Raw genomic sequence first — 20,077 nt, 5'->3', positions numbered from 1 at the left:
CGTTGGCGGCCGCGCTTCCTGGGGCGGGACTTCCGGCGTGGCCCGCGGCTGCCCGTTGCTGACGGGGAGGTTTTGTCTGTCTCTGGTGACTGCTTCCCAGGGTTTGGGGACGGGTCGGCGAGGACAGCAAGGCAGGCGCACGCGCGCCTCGGTGCGACCTGGCGGAGGGTGGGCTGAGCCGCCCGGGCCGGCCGCTCGCCGGCGCGGCCGCGGGCTCCCGCGCTCCCCGCGGAGCGATGGCGGCGCTCTTGACCGCGGGGCAGGTGAGCGGACGACGCGCCCCCGCGCGGACCTACCCGCGTGGCCCGGGCGCCCTGCGGGGCTGGCCGGCGGTGGCCTGCGTCTCGGCGCCTTGTCCTCTGCAGGACGCTGTCTCGGAGCCTCGGGAGGGCGTCGCTTGTGCTCCGTGTGGGAGCCCAGGTTAGGGGCTCCGTACGGTGGATCCTATTTCTGTCAGTCGCTGGGACGCCGTGTAAAAGGGCGAGACGCGCCTTCTAGAGTTCCTCCCTTCAAGCCCACACCAGTGGCGTGGAAGGACCCGCGGGGCGGAGCGCAGGCCGCACGGTCCCGAGACCTTTCTGCGCGTTGAGCCCGCGCCCCTCCCCGAGTCTAGGACCTTGGGTAACTTTCAGTGCTGCCCTTGACTTGTTTTTTTTTTTGGCTGAGTCGTGAGGCTTGTGAGATCCTAGTTCCTCGAGCAGGGATCGAACTGGTGTCACCTGAATCGGGGATTATTAACCACTGGCCCGCCAGGATAGTTCCTGTGCTTGGCTTTTATATTAAAGTTCCTCCACCTGGGTTTAGGAAACTAGAAAAGACACATGCATGGCATGTATTATCTAGTGTCCAGTATGGTCCAGGGAGCATCACTCTGGCTGTCTTTTCATGGAACTGCCTCCTGAGCCCATGTTGATGGCAGAGGCGCATCCCTGGGGGAGTCTGGTCCTTGGCTTCCCTTTCCTGAATCCTCTATGAAGATAAGGGCTGGAGTGGGGAAGAGGCAGCAGTAGCCTGCAGCAGTCTGGGGATTGCTGCTCTGCTAGGACAGAAAAGGTGTCAGGACCAGCTCGGAGCCCAAAAGGCCAATTTACCTTTCAGTTTCCCGGGTGGCTCTAGAACCTGCCTGCTAGTGCAGCAGATGTAAGGGATGTAGGTTCAGTCCCCAGGTCGGGAAGATCCCTTGGAAGAGGGCATGGCAACCCACTCCAGTATTGTGGCCTAGAGAATCCCATGGACAGAAGAGCCTGGCAGGCTACAGTCCATAGGGTCTCACAGAGTCGTTCTAAGCCCGACATAGGTCACATACACTTCAGAAGTGGCAGTGGGTTTTGGTTGGTTTACAGCCCGTTCCGATGGTGAAGTATGGTGGTGTACAGGAATGTGGGCTCCTTTGGACATAAGAGCAGAAGAGGTCCTGGGTGACTGCATAGCCATTGCCCTGAGTGCCCTCTTCGCAGTCCTGATCACGTCAGGACTTGTCCTATTTGTTGATTTCCCCATCCACTCGGTCGCCTTCTTTTCTCTATTTCACACTCATTCCCATTGGCTGTCCTGAGAGAGGCTTTTCCTGGTGCCCAGTCGCAAGCAGGCAGTCACCTCCTCAGCCTTCGGGCTCGTTTTTCTTGAGTTTGGAACCTTTTGGTCCCTCTGACATTGTTGTGTTCATTTATTTAGTTGTTCATTTAGCATCTGTTTCCAGCCCTAGAACTTGAGCGCCTGTAGTGCTCTCTGCCAAGACCTGGAATGGCCCAGGCTTATAAAAGGTGCTCAGGAGATGGTGGGATGAATGAGCCTCCCACTCAGGTGCTCTCGGCACAGCTACAGTAAATACAGTCTCCTGCTCCGCGGCCCACGGGGCTGTACTGGATCTGCCCTGTGAGCTCCTCCGTGCTCCCCCCTCCCGTTCTTCCCTTGCTGCACTCGTTTCTGCCCAGTGTGCAGCTCTTGCCCTTGCGTTTCCCTTTGTCTGGGGCCCTGATCCCGGATCTCTGCAGGGCTGCCTCTCTCCCCACCCCTGTGCCTCAGTGTCTCCTCTTAGGATAGTCTTTTCCTGGCTATTTTCCCCTGGCTCCCCCCTGCGCATCTTCTGGTAACTCTCTGCTGTCTTTTGCTGGATGGATATTCAGTTCCCAGGTCTCTTCCTTTTTTTTTTTTTTTACCATGCAACATGGCTTGTGGGATCCTAGTTCCACAACCAACAATCGAACCCTGGGCTTTGTCAGTGAAAGCGTGGAGTACGAACCACTGGGCAACCAGGGCATTTCCCAGCTTTTGTAGCTTAAATCTGAGGTTATGGGTGACTTTCTAGGGCTCCCTGGACCTAGAGCTCTGGCTGAGATAGGGAGGTGATGGTGACCTTTCCCTCGAGGGCTGTAGGGGGAATTACTAAAAGTCACAAAAGACATGGAGCACTTCACTGTGCCGGCCCTCCCGCATCTGTTATTTTCTCTTTAGTTCTCAGAATCGCGGCACATTGGGATTGAGCATAGTATTAATGGTGACACTGATGCTTGGAGAAATGATGAGATGTTGTGCCTACGGTCACGCTGCCAGCAAGTGTCAGACTTCAGACTCTTCATCTGAACCCCGGATCTCTGGCCCAGAGCAAGGGATCTGCAGTCACTTGAACGTCAGCGGGTGAAGCCCTCAGCCTGGGCAGGCGCTCAGACCGCGTGAGGGCAGCTCAGGTGCTGTCGCTGCTGTGGCCATTGTTGGAATTGCATCTTGAGCATTTTTCCCGGAGCACTGACTCTGCCCCCCGACCTCGTGGAACACCACTGTCTGTGTCATCTCCCGTGGCCTCCTTCACCTGAGGCTTTCCTCTCAGCCACAACTGCTTTATGCCCCAAGGCTGCACCTGCTTCCCCCTGAACCCAGCCCAGAACTTGGCCATCAGCAGGCCTCACGATTCAGGCCTGGGTCTCTGCACCTTCACCAGCAACACAGTGACAGGCTGGATCCCACCCAAGTGCACATCACCAGTGTTGCCGTGTTTGACTCTCCAGGTGGTGGTGACCCTCAAGGACGTGGCCGTGACCTTTACCCGGGAGGAGTGGGGACAACTTGACCTGGACCAGAGGACCCTGTTCCGGGAGGTGATGCTGGAGACCTGCGGGCTCCTGGTCTCCCTGGGTACGTGCTCAGCTCTTAGACCTGTGCGGAGCCCAGCCTCCTGCTGGTTTCTGGCTGATCAGAAGGTCACAGGAGTCACCTTTGCTGCTCCCCACAGGCCCTGGAGTTTGCTGGGCCCTCCTCCTCCTGCCTGGTCTGTGTATATAGCAGGGATCAGAGGGATAGAAGCAGTGTCCCTGTGAACACCAGCCCTCATCCCGGTGCCCAGTACCCTGGGGCATCAGTCTGAGGTCCCTGTTCTTGACTCCTCTGCCGGGAAGCTGACTGCCCCAACCTGGTGGGGTCACGTGTCCCCCCAGCCAGGTAGCAGGGCTGCTCTCTGAAGAGAAGGTGAGGCAGGCAGGCCCTCCATAGCATTTGACATCAGTGCCACCAGGGAATTGAGAACTACTGATGCCTCGATGTGACCCTGAGCAGTTTTGTTTCTTTTGGTTTGAGGTTGGGCTTAGGCATCCTTGGGTGGTTCTGAAGCACAGGGTGACTTGGAGGAATCATCAAAGACGTTCCGGAAGGAGCGTCTGCTTCCCAGGGTCCTGTCCTGTGCCCTTGCACGGGCCCGGCTTCCAGTGATGATGTTCAAGGGCACAGGTGTTGCGCAGACAGACGACCCTACCTTCTACGGCAGTTGAAGCCCTGGAGTGGTGTGTGCGCCCTTGGTTCCAGGTCATGAATCAATACTTTATTTACTTGGGGAGCAGCTACATTCATGGTCTTCCTCTTCCTGTCACAGAGTCCCAGACAGGGTGGAGGGTTTCATTCTTCTCATCAAACACCTGTATCCTGTTTCTTGCTCCATCCACAGGGCATCCAATTCCCAAACCAGAGTTGATCCACCTGCTGGAGCATGGGCAGAAGCTGTGGACAGGAACCAGAGGCCTCCCGCATAGCACCGGCCCAGGTAGGAACTGGTAGCTGCTGGCCAGTTGCGCTCATGGCAGCCTTCAGAACGTGCGGGGACCACCGCCTCTGAGGTGCCATGTGAAGCCCTTTGTGGGGTCTGGAGGTTTCTCTCGCATCGAGGTTTAGTGTGCATCAGCTGGCAAGCTCAGGACCACACCATTGTTTAGAGATCCAGACACCTCCTCCTCCTTGTTTTTTTCTTTTTAATTTTCTCTATTACATTGAAGTACAGTTGATTTCCAGTGTTCTGCTAGTTAGGCTGTACAGCAAGGTGACTTAGTTATACACATCTGTATATCCTTTCTTTATATTCTTTTCCACTCTGGTTTATCCCAGAACATCCAGCGTAGTTCCCGGTGCTACAGTAGGGCTTGCTGCTTATCCATCCTAAGTGTAATAGTTTGCAGCTGCCGATCCCAAACTCCCAGTCCTTCCCCCTCATCACTACCCCGCTTGGCAACAAGTCTGTTCTCCACGTCTGTGAATCTGTTTCTGTGTCATAGACAAGTGCTTTTGTGTCATATAGTTAGATTTCACATATAAGTGAGACCATATGGCATTTGTTTTTCTCTGTCTGACTTATTTCACTAAAGCATAATATCTTCTGGTTCCATCTGTGTTGCTGCAAATGGCATAATTTCATCCTTTTTTATGGCTGAGTGATATTCCGCTGTATATAAGCGCCACACCTTCATCCATTCATCAGTCGATGGACATTTAGGTTGTTTCCATGTCTTGGCTATTGTGAACAGTGCTGCTGTGAACACAGGGGTGCGTGTGTCTGACAGCCTAGGGTGAACGATGTCAGATTCATGATCTCTAAAGATTTAGCTTCAGGACCAGGGACCAGGCTTGATCACTCAAAAACTTTTGTGTAGCAGAGTTTTATTAAAATGAAAAATGGACAGAGAAAGCTTCTGACATAGAGACATCAGAAGTGGGACGGTGAGTGCCCCTCTTGCTAGTCTTAGCAAGAGAGCTATATACTTTTTAATTGGTTATTACAGTGAATCAAAAGAATGTCTCACCTCATTGGTGGAGAAATCAAAAGCTTTTCAGACAAGCAAAAGTTACAATTCAGTGCCACCAAACCAGCTTTACAACAAATATTAAAGGGATTTATATAGTAAGAAATAGAAGAAAAAGATCTGCAAAAGAATGTCTCAAGGTTGTAAAGATCTTACTAGACCTGCTCCCACAACTTGCATTTTAAGATGACAGGATTCGAACTGACAATAGGAAGATCTTCAGTTCAGTCGCTCAGTCGTGTCCCACTCTTTGCGACCCCATGAATCGCAGCACGCCAGGCCTCCCTGTCCATCACCAACTCCCGGAGTTCACTCAGACTCATGTCCATCGAGTCGGTGATGCCATCCAGCCATCTCATCCTGGGTCGTCCCCTTCTCCTCCTGCCCCCAATCCCTCCCAGCATCACAGTCTTTTCCGATGAGTCAACTCGTCACATGAGGTGGCCAGAGTACTGGAGTTTCAGCTTTAGCATCATTCCTTCCAAAGAAATCCCAGGGCTGATCTCCTTTAGGATGGACTGGTTGGATCTCCTTGCAGTTGAAGGGACTCGCAAGAGTCTTCTCCAACACTACAGTTCAAAAGCATCAATTCTTCGGCACTCAGCTTTATTCACAGTCCAACTCTCACATCCATACCTGACCATTGGAAAAACCGTAGCCTTGACTAGACGGACCTTTGTTGGCAAAGTAATGTCTCTGCTTTTGAATATACTATCTAGGTTGGTCATAACTTTCCTTCCAAGGAGTAAGCGTCTTTTAATTTCATGGCTGCAGTCACCATCTGCCGTGATTTTGGAGCCCCCAAAAATAAAGTCTGACACTGTTTCCACTGTTTCTCCATCTATTTCCCATGAAGTGATGGAACCAGATGCCATGATCTTCGTTTTCTGAATGTTGAGCTTTAAGCCAACTTTTTCACTCTCCTCTTTCAGTTTCATCAAGAGGCTTTTTAGTTCCTCTTCACTTTCTGCCATAACCCATAATATACATTTTAACATAACAGGATTAGTCAGAAGGTTTTCAAGAAGAAGAAACTGTCCTCAAGCAGAATACATTGTTGTTATACAATCCTTAGTACAGAGTTGAAGCTGAGTTGTTTAGTTGTGTTAAAGAAAAACACGTTTTTTGTGACTAAGACTAAGGAATGTAGAAAAGAAGAGTCTGGCCTTTTCTCCTCCTTGAGACGCCACACCCTCTGTCTCCTCCTCAGGGACCCCAGAGTGCTTATCAGCCTGAAATTGACTCTCTCATGTCTTTTCAAATGAGAGTTTTGTCTGGATATATGCCCAGGAGTGGGATTTCAGCTTCACTTTTTTTTTCAGCTTTACTTTTTAATATACATATAAACTGAAGTATCCTTTACCCCACCTAAAATTTAGAATATTTCCAGGACTGTGGCAGGTTCTGGCGCCCCATCCTTGTCAGTAGCTGCTCCTATAGCGATCCCCACTGTTGACACTCTGTCATTGTGGATAGATTTTCTTTGTTTCTTTCTGAGGATGGGAGTGGGTGCCTTGAACAGCAGTTTCAGTTCTCAAGGCTGGGTATCACCAAGGTTCGTTTCTTCTGAGGCCTCTTTCTTTGGCATGTAGAACAAGATGGCTTGTCCTGGATGGTGGAGTTGCTGTTATCCTAACTGCCCCCTAAAGCAATGAGGATACTGACATTAGACTGCTTCAGAGAATCTGAGCCAAAAGAGACATGTGTCCATTGAGATCTAGTCTATTGATCTGGCTTTGTATGATTGTGAGAGCTAAGAGATTTTGAAATTTGCAGGGCAGGCCAGTAAGCTGGGAGAGTAGATGCTTGCAGCCTTGAGTCTGGAGGCAGAATTCCTTCCCTCCTAGGGCATCTCAGTCTTTTCTCTCTCTCTCTTTTTTAAATTTATGTATTTTTAATTGGAGGATAACTGCTTTACAGTGTTGGTTTCTGCCATAGATAACTACTTCACAATGTTGGTTTCTGCCATACATTAACATGTATCAGCCATTGGCATACATACCTCTTCTCCCTCTTGGCCTTCCCTCCCACCCCTGTCTTTGCTCTTAAGGCTACTAATTGATTGGATTTGGCCCAACATATGAAGGGGAACCTGCTTTTCTCAAAGTCTGAGAATTTCACTGTCAGTAGTACCTAAAAAGTACCTTTACAGCAGCATGCCGAATGGTATTTGGACAAAGAGCTCGGCACAACCACCAAGCCAACTTGATGTACAAAATTAACCACCATAAACGCTCACACGGCGCCAAGAACTGTGCCAAGAGCTTCACAGGCATTTTCTCATTTAACCTTCATGTCAGCTGGAGAAACAGTCTTCTTGTCTCTCAGGTGAGAAAATTATGACTTAGAGAAGAGAGAAGGGACTTCCCTGGCGGGCCAGTGGTGAGAGCTGCTTCCACTGCAGGGGGCGAGGGTTTGATCCCTGGTCAGGGAACTAAGATCCCACAAGCCACGCCTGGAACTGAGGCATTCTGACTCTAGAGCCCTTCCTGCTGACACCACATTAATGCCCCTCAGCAGCGGAAAATTGTGTTTCCTACCGTTTGGCCGGGTGTGTCCCTCTGCCCCTTCTCTTCTGAGATGGTCACTGTCTCCTTCCTATCACCGCCCTTGTCGTATTGCCTCCACCAGGCTTCTCGTGCTGTTTTCTTTTTCTAACTCTTTTTTTCCTTTTTGGCCACGTCACAAAGGCTTGCGGGATCTCCAGAGACTGAGCCCACTCCTCAGCAGTGAGGATATGAGTCATAATCACTGGACTGCCAGGGAATTCTTTCTCTTCTTTTAAGGCACTATTTCCAGGGTTTTGTGTATCAACCACTTGTTTTAGTTTTTGTTAACTCAGTAAGTCATGTCTGACTCTTTGTAACCCCATGGACCCCATAGCCCACTGGGCTCCTCTGTCCATGGGATTCTCCAGGCAAGAATACTGGAGTGGGTTTCCATTTCCTTCTCCAGGGGATCTTCCTGACCCAGGGATCAAACCCATTTCTCTTTCTTTACCACCGAGCCAGCAGGGAAGCATCAACTACTTAGATAACACTTATTACCTCCCAGGTCATCTTCTAGGCACCTTTTTTTAAAAATTGGAGTAGAGTGGATTTACATTGTTGTGTTAGTTTCAGATGTATGGCAAGGTGAGTCAGTTATACACACATGTATATATTCTTTTGCAGATTCTTTTCCTGTATTGGTTATTGCAAGATACTGAGTATAATCCCTGTGTTATACAGGAGGTCTTTGTCGTTTATCTATTTCATATATAATAGTGTGTATCAAGTAATCCCAAACTCCTATTTATCTTTCCCTCCTCACCCTGTCCCCTTTGGTAACCATAAGTTTGTTTTCTGTCTGTGGGTCTGTTTCTGTTTTGTAAATAAGTTGAGTTTGTATCTTTTGGGGTTTTTTAGGTTCCGCATGTAAGTGATGATATTTATCTTTTGCTGTCTGACTTACTTCACTTAGTATGACCCTCTCTAGGTTCATCCGTGTTGCTGTAAATGCTTTTATTCTTTTTTCATGGCTGAGTAACAGTCCATTTTCTTAGAATTCTTAAGCAGTCTCTAGGGGTGAATCTACTCACACGTACTCTTTTATTTCAACCCAGTACCCCATCCTTCTTTCTGGCAACTCCCGTGTCTGCATTAGGACCCAGCTTATGGGCTTCCCAGGTGGCACAGTGGTAAAGAATCTGCCTGCCAACATAGGAGACACAGGAGATGTAGGTTCGATCCCTGAGTCCGGAAGATCCCCTGGAGAAGGAAATGGCAACTCACTTCAGTATTCTTGCCTGGGAAATCCCATGGACAGAGGAGCTTGGCGGGCTACAGTCCATGGGGGTCATAAAGAGTCAGCCATGACCAAGCACACACGCACGCACACACGCACGCACACGCACACACACACACACACACACACAACACATCTCAGGGAAGATGGGCTATTTCTTCCCAGTGTCTCAAGGTGGCATATTCCTGCACTCTTATAGAACCAAGGCATCAATCCTCGGGGCAAATGCTCTCCAGACAGTGTTACTGAAACGGTCCTCCCTCCCTTGCTCCAGGGCCTCTGTCTCCCGGCCCAGCTTGCCCTCGGCTCACCCCTTTCGTGCTGTCAGGGTACAAGGACCATAAAAAGTAATTGGAAATCTAGGTTCTGTTGGTGTGAAGCCACAGCAGGTGCCAGAGGTGCTGCTCTCTCCTCGTTTGTCCACTGAAGTGTCACTTTAGTTCCTTCCCTGTTGCATCACTGAAAACCCTCCTTCATGTATCGGCTTCTTTCCAGGTGACAGACCAAAATGTCAGACCAGAGAGTCAAGCAATTCTCAACCAGTTTTATCTGAGGAAGCCTTGCTCCAGGGAAGCCTGACTCTGGGATCTTCCTGGGACTCCAGGTTGGGGCGAGCCGGGGCTGCACAAGGGCTCTTGGAAATGTGGAGCGTTCCAGAGAAGCCAGAGGTGGACGCTGGCAAAGAGGCCCATCCGCGGAAGATGAGCCTTGAGGATGACGGTGTAGGGGCAGGTGATGGTCTGCACCCAGGAGCGTTCCAGAAGAGAGTCTCTCAGGAGGATGTTCTCCACGAACGTGACACACAGCGACCTGGAAGAGGCTCCCCCATTCATCGCCTGTACAAGTGCAAGCAGTGCGGGAAGGCTTTCAACAGGAAATGGTACCTCGTGCGCCACCAGCGGATTCACACGGGCATGAAGCCCTACGAGTGCAACGCGTGTGGGAAAGCCTTCAGCCAGAGCTCCACGCTGATCCGCCACTACCTCATCCACACCGGGGAGAAGCCGTACAGGTGCGCTGAGTGCGGCAAGGCCTTCAAGCGCAGGTCCTACCTCCTGCAGCACCAGCCGGTGCACACCGGGGAGAAGCCCTACGAGTGCAGCCAGTGTCGCAAGGCCTTCACCCACCGCTCCACCTTCATCCGCCACCATCGGACCCACTCGGGCGAAAAACCCTTCGAATGCAAAGAGTGTGAGAAGTCGTTCAGCAACCGAGCGCACCTCATCCAGCACTACGTCATCCACACCGGGGAGAAGCCCTACGAGTGCGCGGAGTGTGCCAAGGCCTTCCGCTGCAGCTCGGAGCTGCTGCAGCACCAGCGGGTCCACACCGGCGAGAAGCCGTACACCTGCGCCCAGTGCGGGAAGGCCTTCCACCGGAGCACCTACCTCCTGCAGCACTCGGTCATCCACACCGCGGAGACGCCGTTCAAGTGCTCCCAGTGCGGCAAGGCCTTCAAGCGCAGGTCACACCTCCTGCAGCACCAGCGGGTTCACACTTGAGAAGGCGGCCTTCACCCGCTGCTCGCCCTTGGTCCTTACGGAGGAGATCCAGGCTGGAGGGGGAACGTTCTTCCCAGCAAGAACGCTGGAGAAGGCTTTTTTGGTCCCCTCTTCAAACCCACAGGCGGCCACATGGGAGAGACGCCTGGGAATGCAGTAAATATCCGGAGCCTTCAGCTCCCCATCATGGGAGGATTCAGGCTGCAGAGAAACTCAGCAAGAAGGCTTGTCACCCGTGGGCCCACCTCTGTCAACTTCAGAGCACACACTGGGAAGAGACCGCCCGCAGATAACCTGAGCTAAGAGAAAGGTCTTCCTGCCACCTGAGATGGTGTAGTGAGGAGGAACCACCTAACTGTCGCCTTGAGAAAAGTTCTGTGGCAGGTCATCCACCACTTGTGACGCTGGAGCCGCATCGGAACCTCACGAGCTCGGGCTTTTCCTGTGAGGAAGCACAGAGGGGGCACACTCGGAGGCGTTTGCACTTACAGCAACCTCCAGCCCCGGGGCTCCCTTGGGTTTGCACTTAAGAGGCCATCTCAGCATTATGTTGAAAAGGAAACTAACAAGGGAACTCCCATGTGGTCCAGGGTTAGGATTCTGTGCTCTCACTGCTCAGGGCCTGGATTCCATCCCTGGTCAGGGAACTAAGATCCTGCAAGCCCCAGAGTGTCGCCAAAAGGAAAAATAGCAAGGAGGTGGAGGGGACGCAGAGGAAGACTATAAACATGAAAAGTGAAAGTGTTCATCACTTAGTCGTGTCCGACTCTTGGTGACCTCCTGGGCCTTAGCCCGCCAGGCTTCCCTGTCCATAGAATTCTCCAGACAAGAATACTGGAGTAGGTAGCCATGCCCTTCTGCAGGGGATCTTCCTGACCCAGGGCTTGAACCCAGATCTCCTGCGTTGCAGGCAGATTCTTTCCCGTCTGAGCCACTAGGGAAGCACAAACAAACAACGGAAGCGCTTTTGCAAGCTCTTCCAGACTTTCCTGCCAAGGCTGCTGCTGTTTTTGATCAGTTCTATTTTTGAGGGGCAGTATTTGAGAGAGGAAAAGGGTGCAGCCCTTTATTTTTATATGTTCACTGCTCTCCCTAGCCATTAGGCACTTAATTATTTGTGAGAAATACGAAGGCTTGAGTCATGAGCTACTTGAACTAATAAGAAATTGGAATACTAAAAGTATCATTCAGTTCAGTTCAGTCACTTAGTCGTGTCCGACTCTGCGACCCCATGAATTGCAGCACGTCAGACCTCCCTGTCCATCACGAACTCCCGGAGTTCACTCAAACTCACATCCATCGAGTCAGCAACGCCATCCAGCCATCTCATCCTCTGTCGTCCCCTTCTCCTCCTGTCCCCAATCCCTCCCAACATTGGAGTAGTTTCCAATGAGTCAACTCTTCTCATGAGATGGCCAGAGTACTGGAGTGTCAGCGTTAGCAACATTCCTTCCAAAGAACACCAAGGACTGATCTCCTTTAGAATGGACTAGTAGGATCTCCTTGCAGTCCAAGGGACTCTCAAGAGTCTTCTCCAACACCACAGTTCAAAAGCATCAATTCTTCAGTGCTCAGCTTTCTTCACAGTCCAACTCTCGCATGCATACATGACCACTGGAAAAACCATAGCCTTGACTAGAAAGACCTTTGTTGGCAAAGTAATGTCTCTGCTTTTCAATATGCTATCTAGGTTGGTCATAATTTTCCTTCTAAGGAGTAAGCGTCTTTTAATTTCATGGCAGCAGTCACCATCTGCAGTGATTTTGGAGCCCCCCAAAATAAGACAGTTTCCACTGTTTCTCCATCTATTTGCCATGAAGTGATGGGACCAGATGCCATGATCTTAGTTTTCTGAATGTTGAGCTTTAAGCCAACTTTTTCACTCTCCTCTTTCACTTTCACAAGAGGCTTTTTAGTTCCTCTTCACTTTCTGCCATAAGGGTGGTGTCATCTGCATATCTGAGGTTATTGATATTCCTCCTGCCAATCTTGATTCCAGCCTGTGCTTCTTCCAACCCAGTGTTTCTCATGATGTACTCTGCATATAATTAAATAAGCAGGGTGACAATATACAGCCTTGACGTACTCCTTCTCCTATTTGGAACCAGTCTATTGTTCCATGTCCAGTTCTATCAGTTGCTTCCTGACCTGCATATAGGTTTCTCCAGAGGCAGGTCAGGTGCTCTGGTATTCCCATCTCTTTCAGAATTTTCCACAATTTATTGTGATCCACAAAGTCAAAGGCTTTGGCATAGTCAATAAAGCAGAAATAGATGTTTTTCTGGAACTCTCTTGCTTTTTCCATGATCCACTGGATGTTGGCAATTTGATGTCTGGTTCCTCTGCCTTTTCTAAAACCAGTTTGAATATCTGGAACTTCACAGTTCACGTATTTCTGAAGCCTGGCTTGGAGAATTTTGAGCATTACTTTACTAACGTGTGAGATGAGTGCACTTGTGTGGTAGTTTGAGCATTTTTTTGGCTTTGCCTTTCTTTAGGATTGGAATGAAAACTGACCTTTTCCAGTCCTGTGACCACTGCTGAGCTTTCCAAATTTGCTGGCATATTGAGTGCAGCACTTTCACAGCATCATCTTTCAGGATTTGAAATAGCTCAACTGGAGTGCCATCACTTCCGCTAGCTTTGTTTGTAGTGATGTTTTCTAAGGCCCACTTGACTTCACATTCCAAGCTGTCTGGCTCTAGATGAGTGATCACACCATTGTGATTATCGTGGTCGTGAAGATCTTTTTTGTACAGTTCTTCTGTGTATCCTTGCCACCTCTTCTTAATATCTTCTGCTCCTGTTAGGTCCATACCATTTCTGTCCTTTATCGAGCCCATCTTTGCATGAAATGTTCCCTTGGTATCTCTGATTTTCTTGAAGAGCTTTCTAGTCTTTCCCATTCTGTTGTTTTCCTATATTTCTTTGCATTGATCGCTGAGAAGGCTTTCTTATCTCTTCTTGCTATTCTTTGGAACTCTGCATTCAGATGCTTATATCTTTCCTTTTCTCCTTGGCTTTTTGCTTCTCTTTTTTCACAGCTGTTTGTAAGGCCTCCCCAGACAGCCATTTTGCTTTTTTCCATTTCTTTTCCATGGGGATGGTCTTGATCCCTGTCTCCTGTGCAATGTCACGAACCTCCATCCATAGTTCATCAGGCACTCTGTCTATCAGATCTAGGCCCTTAAATCTATTTCTCACTTCCACTGTATAATCATAAGGGATTTGATTTAGGTCATACCTGAATGGTCTAGTGGTTTTCCCTACTTTCTTCAATTTAACTCTGAATTTGGCAATAAGGAGTTCATGATCTGAGCAACAGTCAGCTCCTGGTCTTGTTTTTGCTAACCGTATAGAGCTTCTCCATCTTTGGCTGTGAAGAATATAATCAATCTGATTTCAATGTTGACCATCTGGTGATGTCAGTGTTTATATTTTATATTTAAGGAGAGAATGGTCCACATAAGGATCACCAAATTAAATATACACCCCAAAGGCTGTTGAATTTTTTTTTAATAAGTAAACTTGTTTGTCTGGTTCTAAATGTTCAGTACTCTCACTCTTCTTATGTTTTTAAGTTTAAAAAGAAGCACATGTATTAACATATGCACACATTTTGCAAAAATAGCAACAGTTAGTATATTTAGGAAACTTCACTCCAAAATTCATCAAACCTCAGTGAAGTTGCATGCAAATCAATTACTCAAGGCTATTAATACACTGCATTTTCAGTCTTCACCAGGGTCTTTTTAAAGATATTTAGCAATGTGGAAGATAAATCGATCCACATCACTTAGGGGCTTTATTTTTATTGGAATATATTTGATTTTCAATGTTGTGTTTCAGATGTACAGCAAAGTGATTTAGTTATTCAGATACATACGTTCATTCTTTTTCAGATTATTTTTCCTTGCAGGTTATTACGAAATATTGAGTATAGCTCCTTGTGCTATACAATAGGTTGTTCTTGGTAATCTCTTTTATATATAGTAGTTTGTGTATCTTAATCCTAATCTCCCAATTTATTTCCCTCCCCCAACTCTCTTTTTTTTTTAAATTGTATTTATTATTTATTTTTAATTGGAGGATAATTGCTTTACAATATTGTGTTTGTTTCTGCCATAGATCAACATGAATTAGCCAGAGGTATACGTACGTCCCCTCCCTCTTGAACCTCTCTCCCAGTTCCTGCTGCATCACTCTTTCTTGATTCCATTCTTAGGGGGGTTTTTTTTTAATCATTCATTTTTCACTTAGATGCCTGAATCACTGTTCTGGGCACTTGAAAGTCATCACTGAACAAAAAAAGTTGAAAAAAAAGAATCTTGCCCTGCAGAGTCAACATAAACAGCGTAATAAATAAACTGTATAAAAAACTAGATGATCATAAGTATTACTGAAGGAAAAACTGGAGCAGGGTAAGTTGAATCATATACACCAAGCTATGAGGGGATAAGGACAGGTCATAAGTGTATCAAATAAAGTTTGGACATCTTCAAGAAGGTGGCTTTTATACAGAGACTTGGAAGAGAAGGCACAGGCTCTGTGGGTATCAGGAGAAATTTTCTCCTCTTAGAGGGAATGTCCAGTTCAAGGGCTTTATGGCTGGAACATATCCTGGAATATTTGAGGCATATCAAGGAGGTCATAGAGCTGAATCGGTGATGAAGGGGGAATAACAGGAGATTATTTCAGAGAGGACTGGGGTTCTGTTTGCAGGCAAACACTGCATAACACGATGAGGGTCTTGGCTTTGATTCTAAATGAAGTGGGGAGACGTTGCAGGATTTGAAACAGAAATGGCTTCATCTGCAACGTCTTTGAAGGGCCGCACTGGCTGATGTAATGAATGTGGTTTGTCGGCGTGTTTGTTTTCTTTATTGTCTCTTGGCAGCAAGGTGATTGTCCTGTACACGTGTGGCCTTGTGAGGTGAGTACAAACTCTCTCATCCTGGGGACAGGACCGGACATTTCCAAGACCCCTCTCTGCAGCTTTCTAGGGAAAGAGTGAAAGAGTTAGTCTCGGTCGTGTCTGACTCTCTCTGACTGCATGGACTGTAGTCCATCAGGCGCCTCTGTCCATGGGATTCTCCAGGCAAGAACACTGGCGTGGGTAGCCATTCCCTACTCCAGGGGAATCTTCCTGACCCAGGGATCAAATCCAGGTCTCCCGCACTGCAGGCAGATTCTATACCATCTGAGCCATTCAGTAAAATAAAACACATCTGAGTTAAGGTGACTATAAAGGGGAAGGAGTCTCCTTGTCCAGTCTGGTTTGTGTGAAGTTTTTGTTTTGTTTTGTTTTTTAATAGAATACAGTGCCAGGGATGTTGGGTGAGTCCAGATGTAAACATGTAGGTATGTTTCTGTGGGTTTCACAGTTGCAACCTTGGACTGACTTCTTTGCTCTAGCATTGGATGTGAGTGCTTAAAATTTGTCCTGGAGGTTTTTTTAATCAGTACTAACTTTAAAAATGAGCCATACAGGGACTTCCTTGGCAGTGCAGTGGTTAAGGTTCTGCACTTCTACTGCAGGGGCACAGACAGCTTCCAACATCAGTAGACTCTTCACATTAGGACTAAGATGGATGGTAACATTCCAGCACATATTTCAAGGTGAGAGAAGACAGTTTATGTCTTCCTTTCTAATGTAAATACATATATACATATATATTTTTTTCTCATATAGAATTAAGTAGTTTCCATGGAGTACTGCTGAAGGACAGAGAAGATACCAATTATATTTCTTTAGTCCCTGATCCTAAGAGAAATATAACATCACATCATATATATGGTATATGTTGTAGAATTTTTTTATAGATTAGATGTCTAAGGAAATCCAGTCTATGCTTTAAAAAAAAATGGGTGAATTAGCATCAAGTTGTACTTTATGCATCTTTTGAATTGATTATATGATATTTTTGTGTTTTTTAATTTTTCATATAGCTTCAAACTTACAGGAAAGTTGAAAGAATAGCAAAAGACATTCTTGCATAAATTTTACCCAGGTTAAACAATTGCCTGTTTTGCACCTTTTTCTTGATCATTGTCTCCACATACATACTACTGTGTATTTCCGAGCAATTTGAGTTTAATCTGGAAGTATTTTGCCTCTGTACAAGTGAGTACTTCAATGTATGTTATACCTAAGGGCACATTTTATGTTAGAGTAGTATCATAATCAGGAAGTTCAATATTGGTAAAACACTAATTTTTTAATAAAAATTTTGGCCATGTTAAATGGCTTGTAGAATCCTAGTTACCCAGCCAGGGCTCAGACCTGTGCCCCCTGCAGTGGAGTCACAGAGTTCTAACCACTGGGCCACCAGGAACTTCCAATACTATTATTTAATCCATAGTCCATATTCAAATGTTATCATTCATCCCAATATTGTCCCTTGGCATTTTTCCTGGTCCGTAACCAAATTCAAAATTGCATGTTATGTTTAGTTATCATTACCCTCTGCACTCCTTTAATGAAACAGTTCATCAGTGTTTCAGTGAGTTCCTTAGACTCGATTATCTGGAGAAATATAGGTCATTTATTTTGTAAACTTCCCTTTTATTTTTCTGGTGTTCCCTAATGACTGTATTTCACTTCTATATTATTTTAAAGAGAAACCACAGGAGTGATATTTTATATTTCACAGTACTTCTTATCAGGAGGCATGTGATGTCCATGCTTCTCAATGTGTATATTCATTTTAGGCACTTATTTAAGTTTGTGTTCTTGACTTTAGAATTACTATTTTCCTTTCCAATAAATATTCAGAAGATATTTTGAAACTGTGTAAGTATACTGATCCATATCAATACTTCGTCCTTTAGTTTTAGCCACCATTGAGGATTTTCAGATTCCATCCATTTTCTTATTTGTTTATTTGACTGCACTGGGTCTTAGCTGTGGCATGCAGCATATGGAATCTAGTTCCTTGACCAGGGATTGAACCCAGGCACCCTGCATTGGGAGTGCAGAGTATTAGCCACTGGATCACCGGGGAAGTCTTCCTTCAATTTTCCATATTAGTTGGCATTCTACTTTGAAATTCAGCTTCCCAAGTGAGTTGTCCATTAATTTGTATCAATATCAGTGGATTTTTAAGTATTTAAATCATTATTAAGCAGGTTAAAGTCCAGCACTGTCATTTGTTTAGAAATTCAAAATTTCCCAGAGTTAAGTCCATTGGGGCTTCCTTCATGCTGGCTGGTTTGTCCCATTTTCATGTCAATATCCTATTTTGTGCACTTAGCTGTGGTACACAAGATATTAACGGTTTTATCCTGCAAGTTTCCTTTCCCTGCAAGGAATCTATTTATATAGATTTGTATGGTCTGATGGTGATTGCAGCCATGAAATTAAAAGACGCTTACTCCTTGGAAGGAAAGTTATGACCAACCTAGATAGCATGTTGAAAAGCAGAGACATTACTTTGCCGACTAAGGTCCGTCCAGTCAAGGCTATGGCTTTTCCAGTAGTCATGTATGGATGTGAGAGTTGGACTGTGAAGATCGCTGAGCGCCAAAGAATTGATGCTTTTGAACTGTGGTGTTGGGGAAGACTCTTGGGAATCTCTTGGACTGCAAGAAGATCCAACCAGTTCATTCTAAAGGAGATCAGCCCTGGGTGTTCTTTGGAAGGAATGATGCTAAAGCTGAAACTCCAGTACTTTGGCCACCTCATGCGAAAAGTTGACATTGGAAAAGACTCTGATGCTGGGAGGGATTAGGGGCAGGAGGAGAAGGGGACGACCGAGGATGAGATGGCTGGATGGCATCACGGACTCGATGGACGTGAGTCTGAGTGAGCTCCGGGAGTTGGTGATGGACAGGGAGGCCTGGCATGCTGCAATTCATGGGGTCGCAAAGAGTCGGACAGACTGAGCGACTGAACTGAACTGATATGGTCTGAATTTTCAAACTTCAGTTTTACATTCAATTCTTGACATTTTTCCTTCTTTGCTTCTTTTTTCATGCTTTTGACAGGTACAGCAATGCTACTTAGAAATATCTGACATGTTTTCTGATTGATAGACTGGTTTATGCGGTGCATATATCAATAGAAGTTTTTGCACAAAGGAACAAAAATTTCAAGTAACTGTAGTGAAAGTGAAAGTCCCTGAAGTTCTCCAGGTCAGAATCCTGGAATGGGTAGCTATTCCCTTCTCCAGGGGATCTTCCCAACCCAGGGATCAAACCTAGGTCTCCCGCATTGCGGACGGATTCTTTACTGGCTGAGCCACAAGGAAAGCCTAAGAATACTGGAGTGGATAGACTATCCCTTCTTCAGGGGATCTTCCTGACCCAGGAATCGAACCGAAGTCTCCTGTATTGCAGGCGGATTCTTTACCACCTGAGCTATGTAGTACTAAATGCTTTTTGCAAAATAATTTTAATAGATAACCTAATGAAGGTTTCTGATATTTATTAATTTCTCTAGTATTACCGACATTAGATAATATCAGACTTACTTAGCTCTCATCAATCTGATTGGTTGCCTTTTCCTTTTCCTAATGAAAAATAAAATAATTTTTTTAAAATGTTCTTGTGTGTTAAGGGACCAGACCTGAGCCATGACAGGCTCAACAGCTATGCTAGGCCTAAGATTCAGATTCTTGTAAAACCTGAGTCATGATTCCGGGAAACCACACCCTGGGAAAGTCCCCGCTGGCGCCAAACCTGAGCCAGTCCGGATAGGGATGCGGGATTTGAAAATCGCCCGCGCGTGTATGGCTCAGCCAATCATTACCCGCCAGCTGTACTAAGAACCGCCTGTATAAAAGCAGCTGTGATTCAGAGCTCCGGGCTCTTGTCAAGACTCCACTGCGCTGGATGAGACGGGAGCCCTAGCTCGAGCTAGCAATAAAACCCCTTTATGTTTTTGCATTGCTGTGGACGTCTTATTCTCTCAGTTTTGGGCACTCGGACTTTGGGCATAACAATGTGTTTTGTAATTCTGATCTCAAATGGCATACAAGAATTTTGCCTTTGAAGATTTTCAGTCTTTTCCTTGTTAATTTGTAGTACTTGTTGAATTTATTTATTATTTATATATTAACTTAAAATGTATAGCTCAGTATCTTCAATGTTTTCTTGTTTCAATTTTTATGTTTTTTTTAAAGCCTGCTATTTTCATATAGTTTGTGTATATACTGTGAAAACATTTATATTTGCTTTGAAAACTGTAAGGCATGACAAATCAGTAATGTTTGGAAATGTGAAGTAAAGTGGAATCATTTATGTCAAGGGGTTTTTAACCTGGAGTTAGGAGGCTTTTTTTTTTTTTTTTTTAGTGCTACCAGTTTATTGCTACCAACCCATCTCCCTCCATCCTCAAGCATGCGTTCTCAGTCATGTAACCCCATGAACTGCAGCCCGCCAGGCTCCTCTGTCCATGGACTTTTCCACGCAAGAATACTGGAGTGGGTTGCCATTTCCTTCTCCATAGGAGGCTTCTAATTGTGGGTCTCCGGTACCTCCCCATCTTGTGAAACCATGAACTTTTGATCTGGACCAACCTGCAAATATTCCAAGGACTCTCCAAGAATGTCTGCAACTTATCACACAGGTTACCTCCCTCTAGTGATAGCCATAGCACTCAATCCTTTTCTTCCAAGACTAGCTTTTGCCTCCAACTCCAATTAAAATCCGTTGGAATGCGAACCTCTTTTTGTCTTTAAAAGCACCTTTTATTCCCTAGACAACATCTTTTTTTTATTGCTATTGATA

General features: G+C 46.5%; 1 protein-coding gene across 1 annotated transcript; it reads left to right on the top strand.

Annotated features, from left to right (window-relative positions):
* The first annotated feature begins 236 nt into the window (after positions 1-236).
* ZNF550 (zinc finger protein 550) lies at positions 237-10,348 on the top strand. Its single transcript, XM_068993197.1, has 4 exons — positions 237-420; positions 2,851-3,132; positions 3,935-4,030; positions 9,342-10,348. Exons 1-4 carry the CDS (start codon positions 237-239, stop codon positions 10,346-10,348), a joined length of 1,569 nt encoding a protein of 522 aa, XP_068849298.1.
* Positions 10,349-20,077: the final 9,729 nt, after the last annotated feature.

The sequence above is a fragment of the Capricornis sumatraensis genome, chromosome 20 (assembly GCF_032405125.1).
Source record: "Capricornis sumatraensis isolate serow.1 chromosome 20, serow.2, whole genome shotgun sequence".
Taxonomy (NCBI): domain Eukaryota; kingdom Metazoa; phylum Chordata; class Mammalia; order Artiodactyla; family Bovidae; genus Capricornis; species Capricornis sumatraensis.
This window is presented reverse-complemented; position numbering and strand designations above follow the sequence as displayed.

Coding starts and splice junctions, on each gene's coding strand:
- ZNF550 (XM_068993197.1), top strand. CDS start 237: ATGGCGGCGCTCTTGACCGCGGGGCAGGTGAGCGGACGACGCGCCCCC. Junction 421..2,850: donor TGCTCCGTGTGGGAGCCCAG/GTTAGGGGCTCC, acceptor TTATGCCCCAAG/GCTGCACCTGCTTCCCCCTG. Junction 4,031..9,341: donor CCCGCATAGCACCGGCCCAG/GTAGGAACTGGT, acceptor GCTTCTTTCCAG/GTGACAGACCAAAATGTCAG.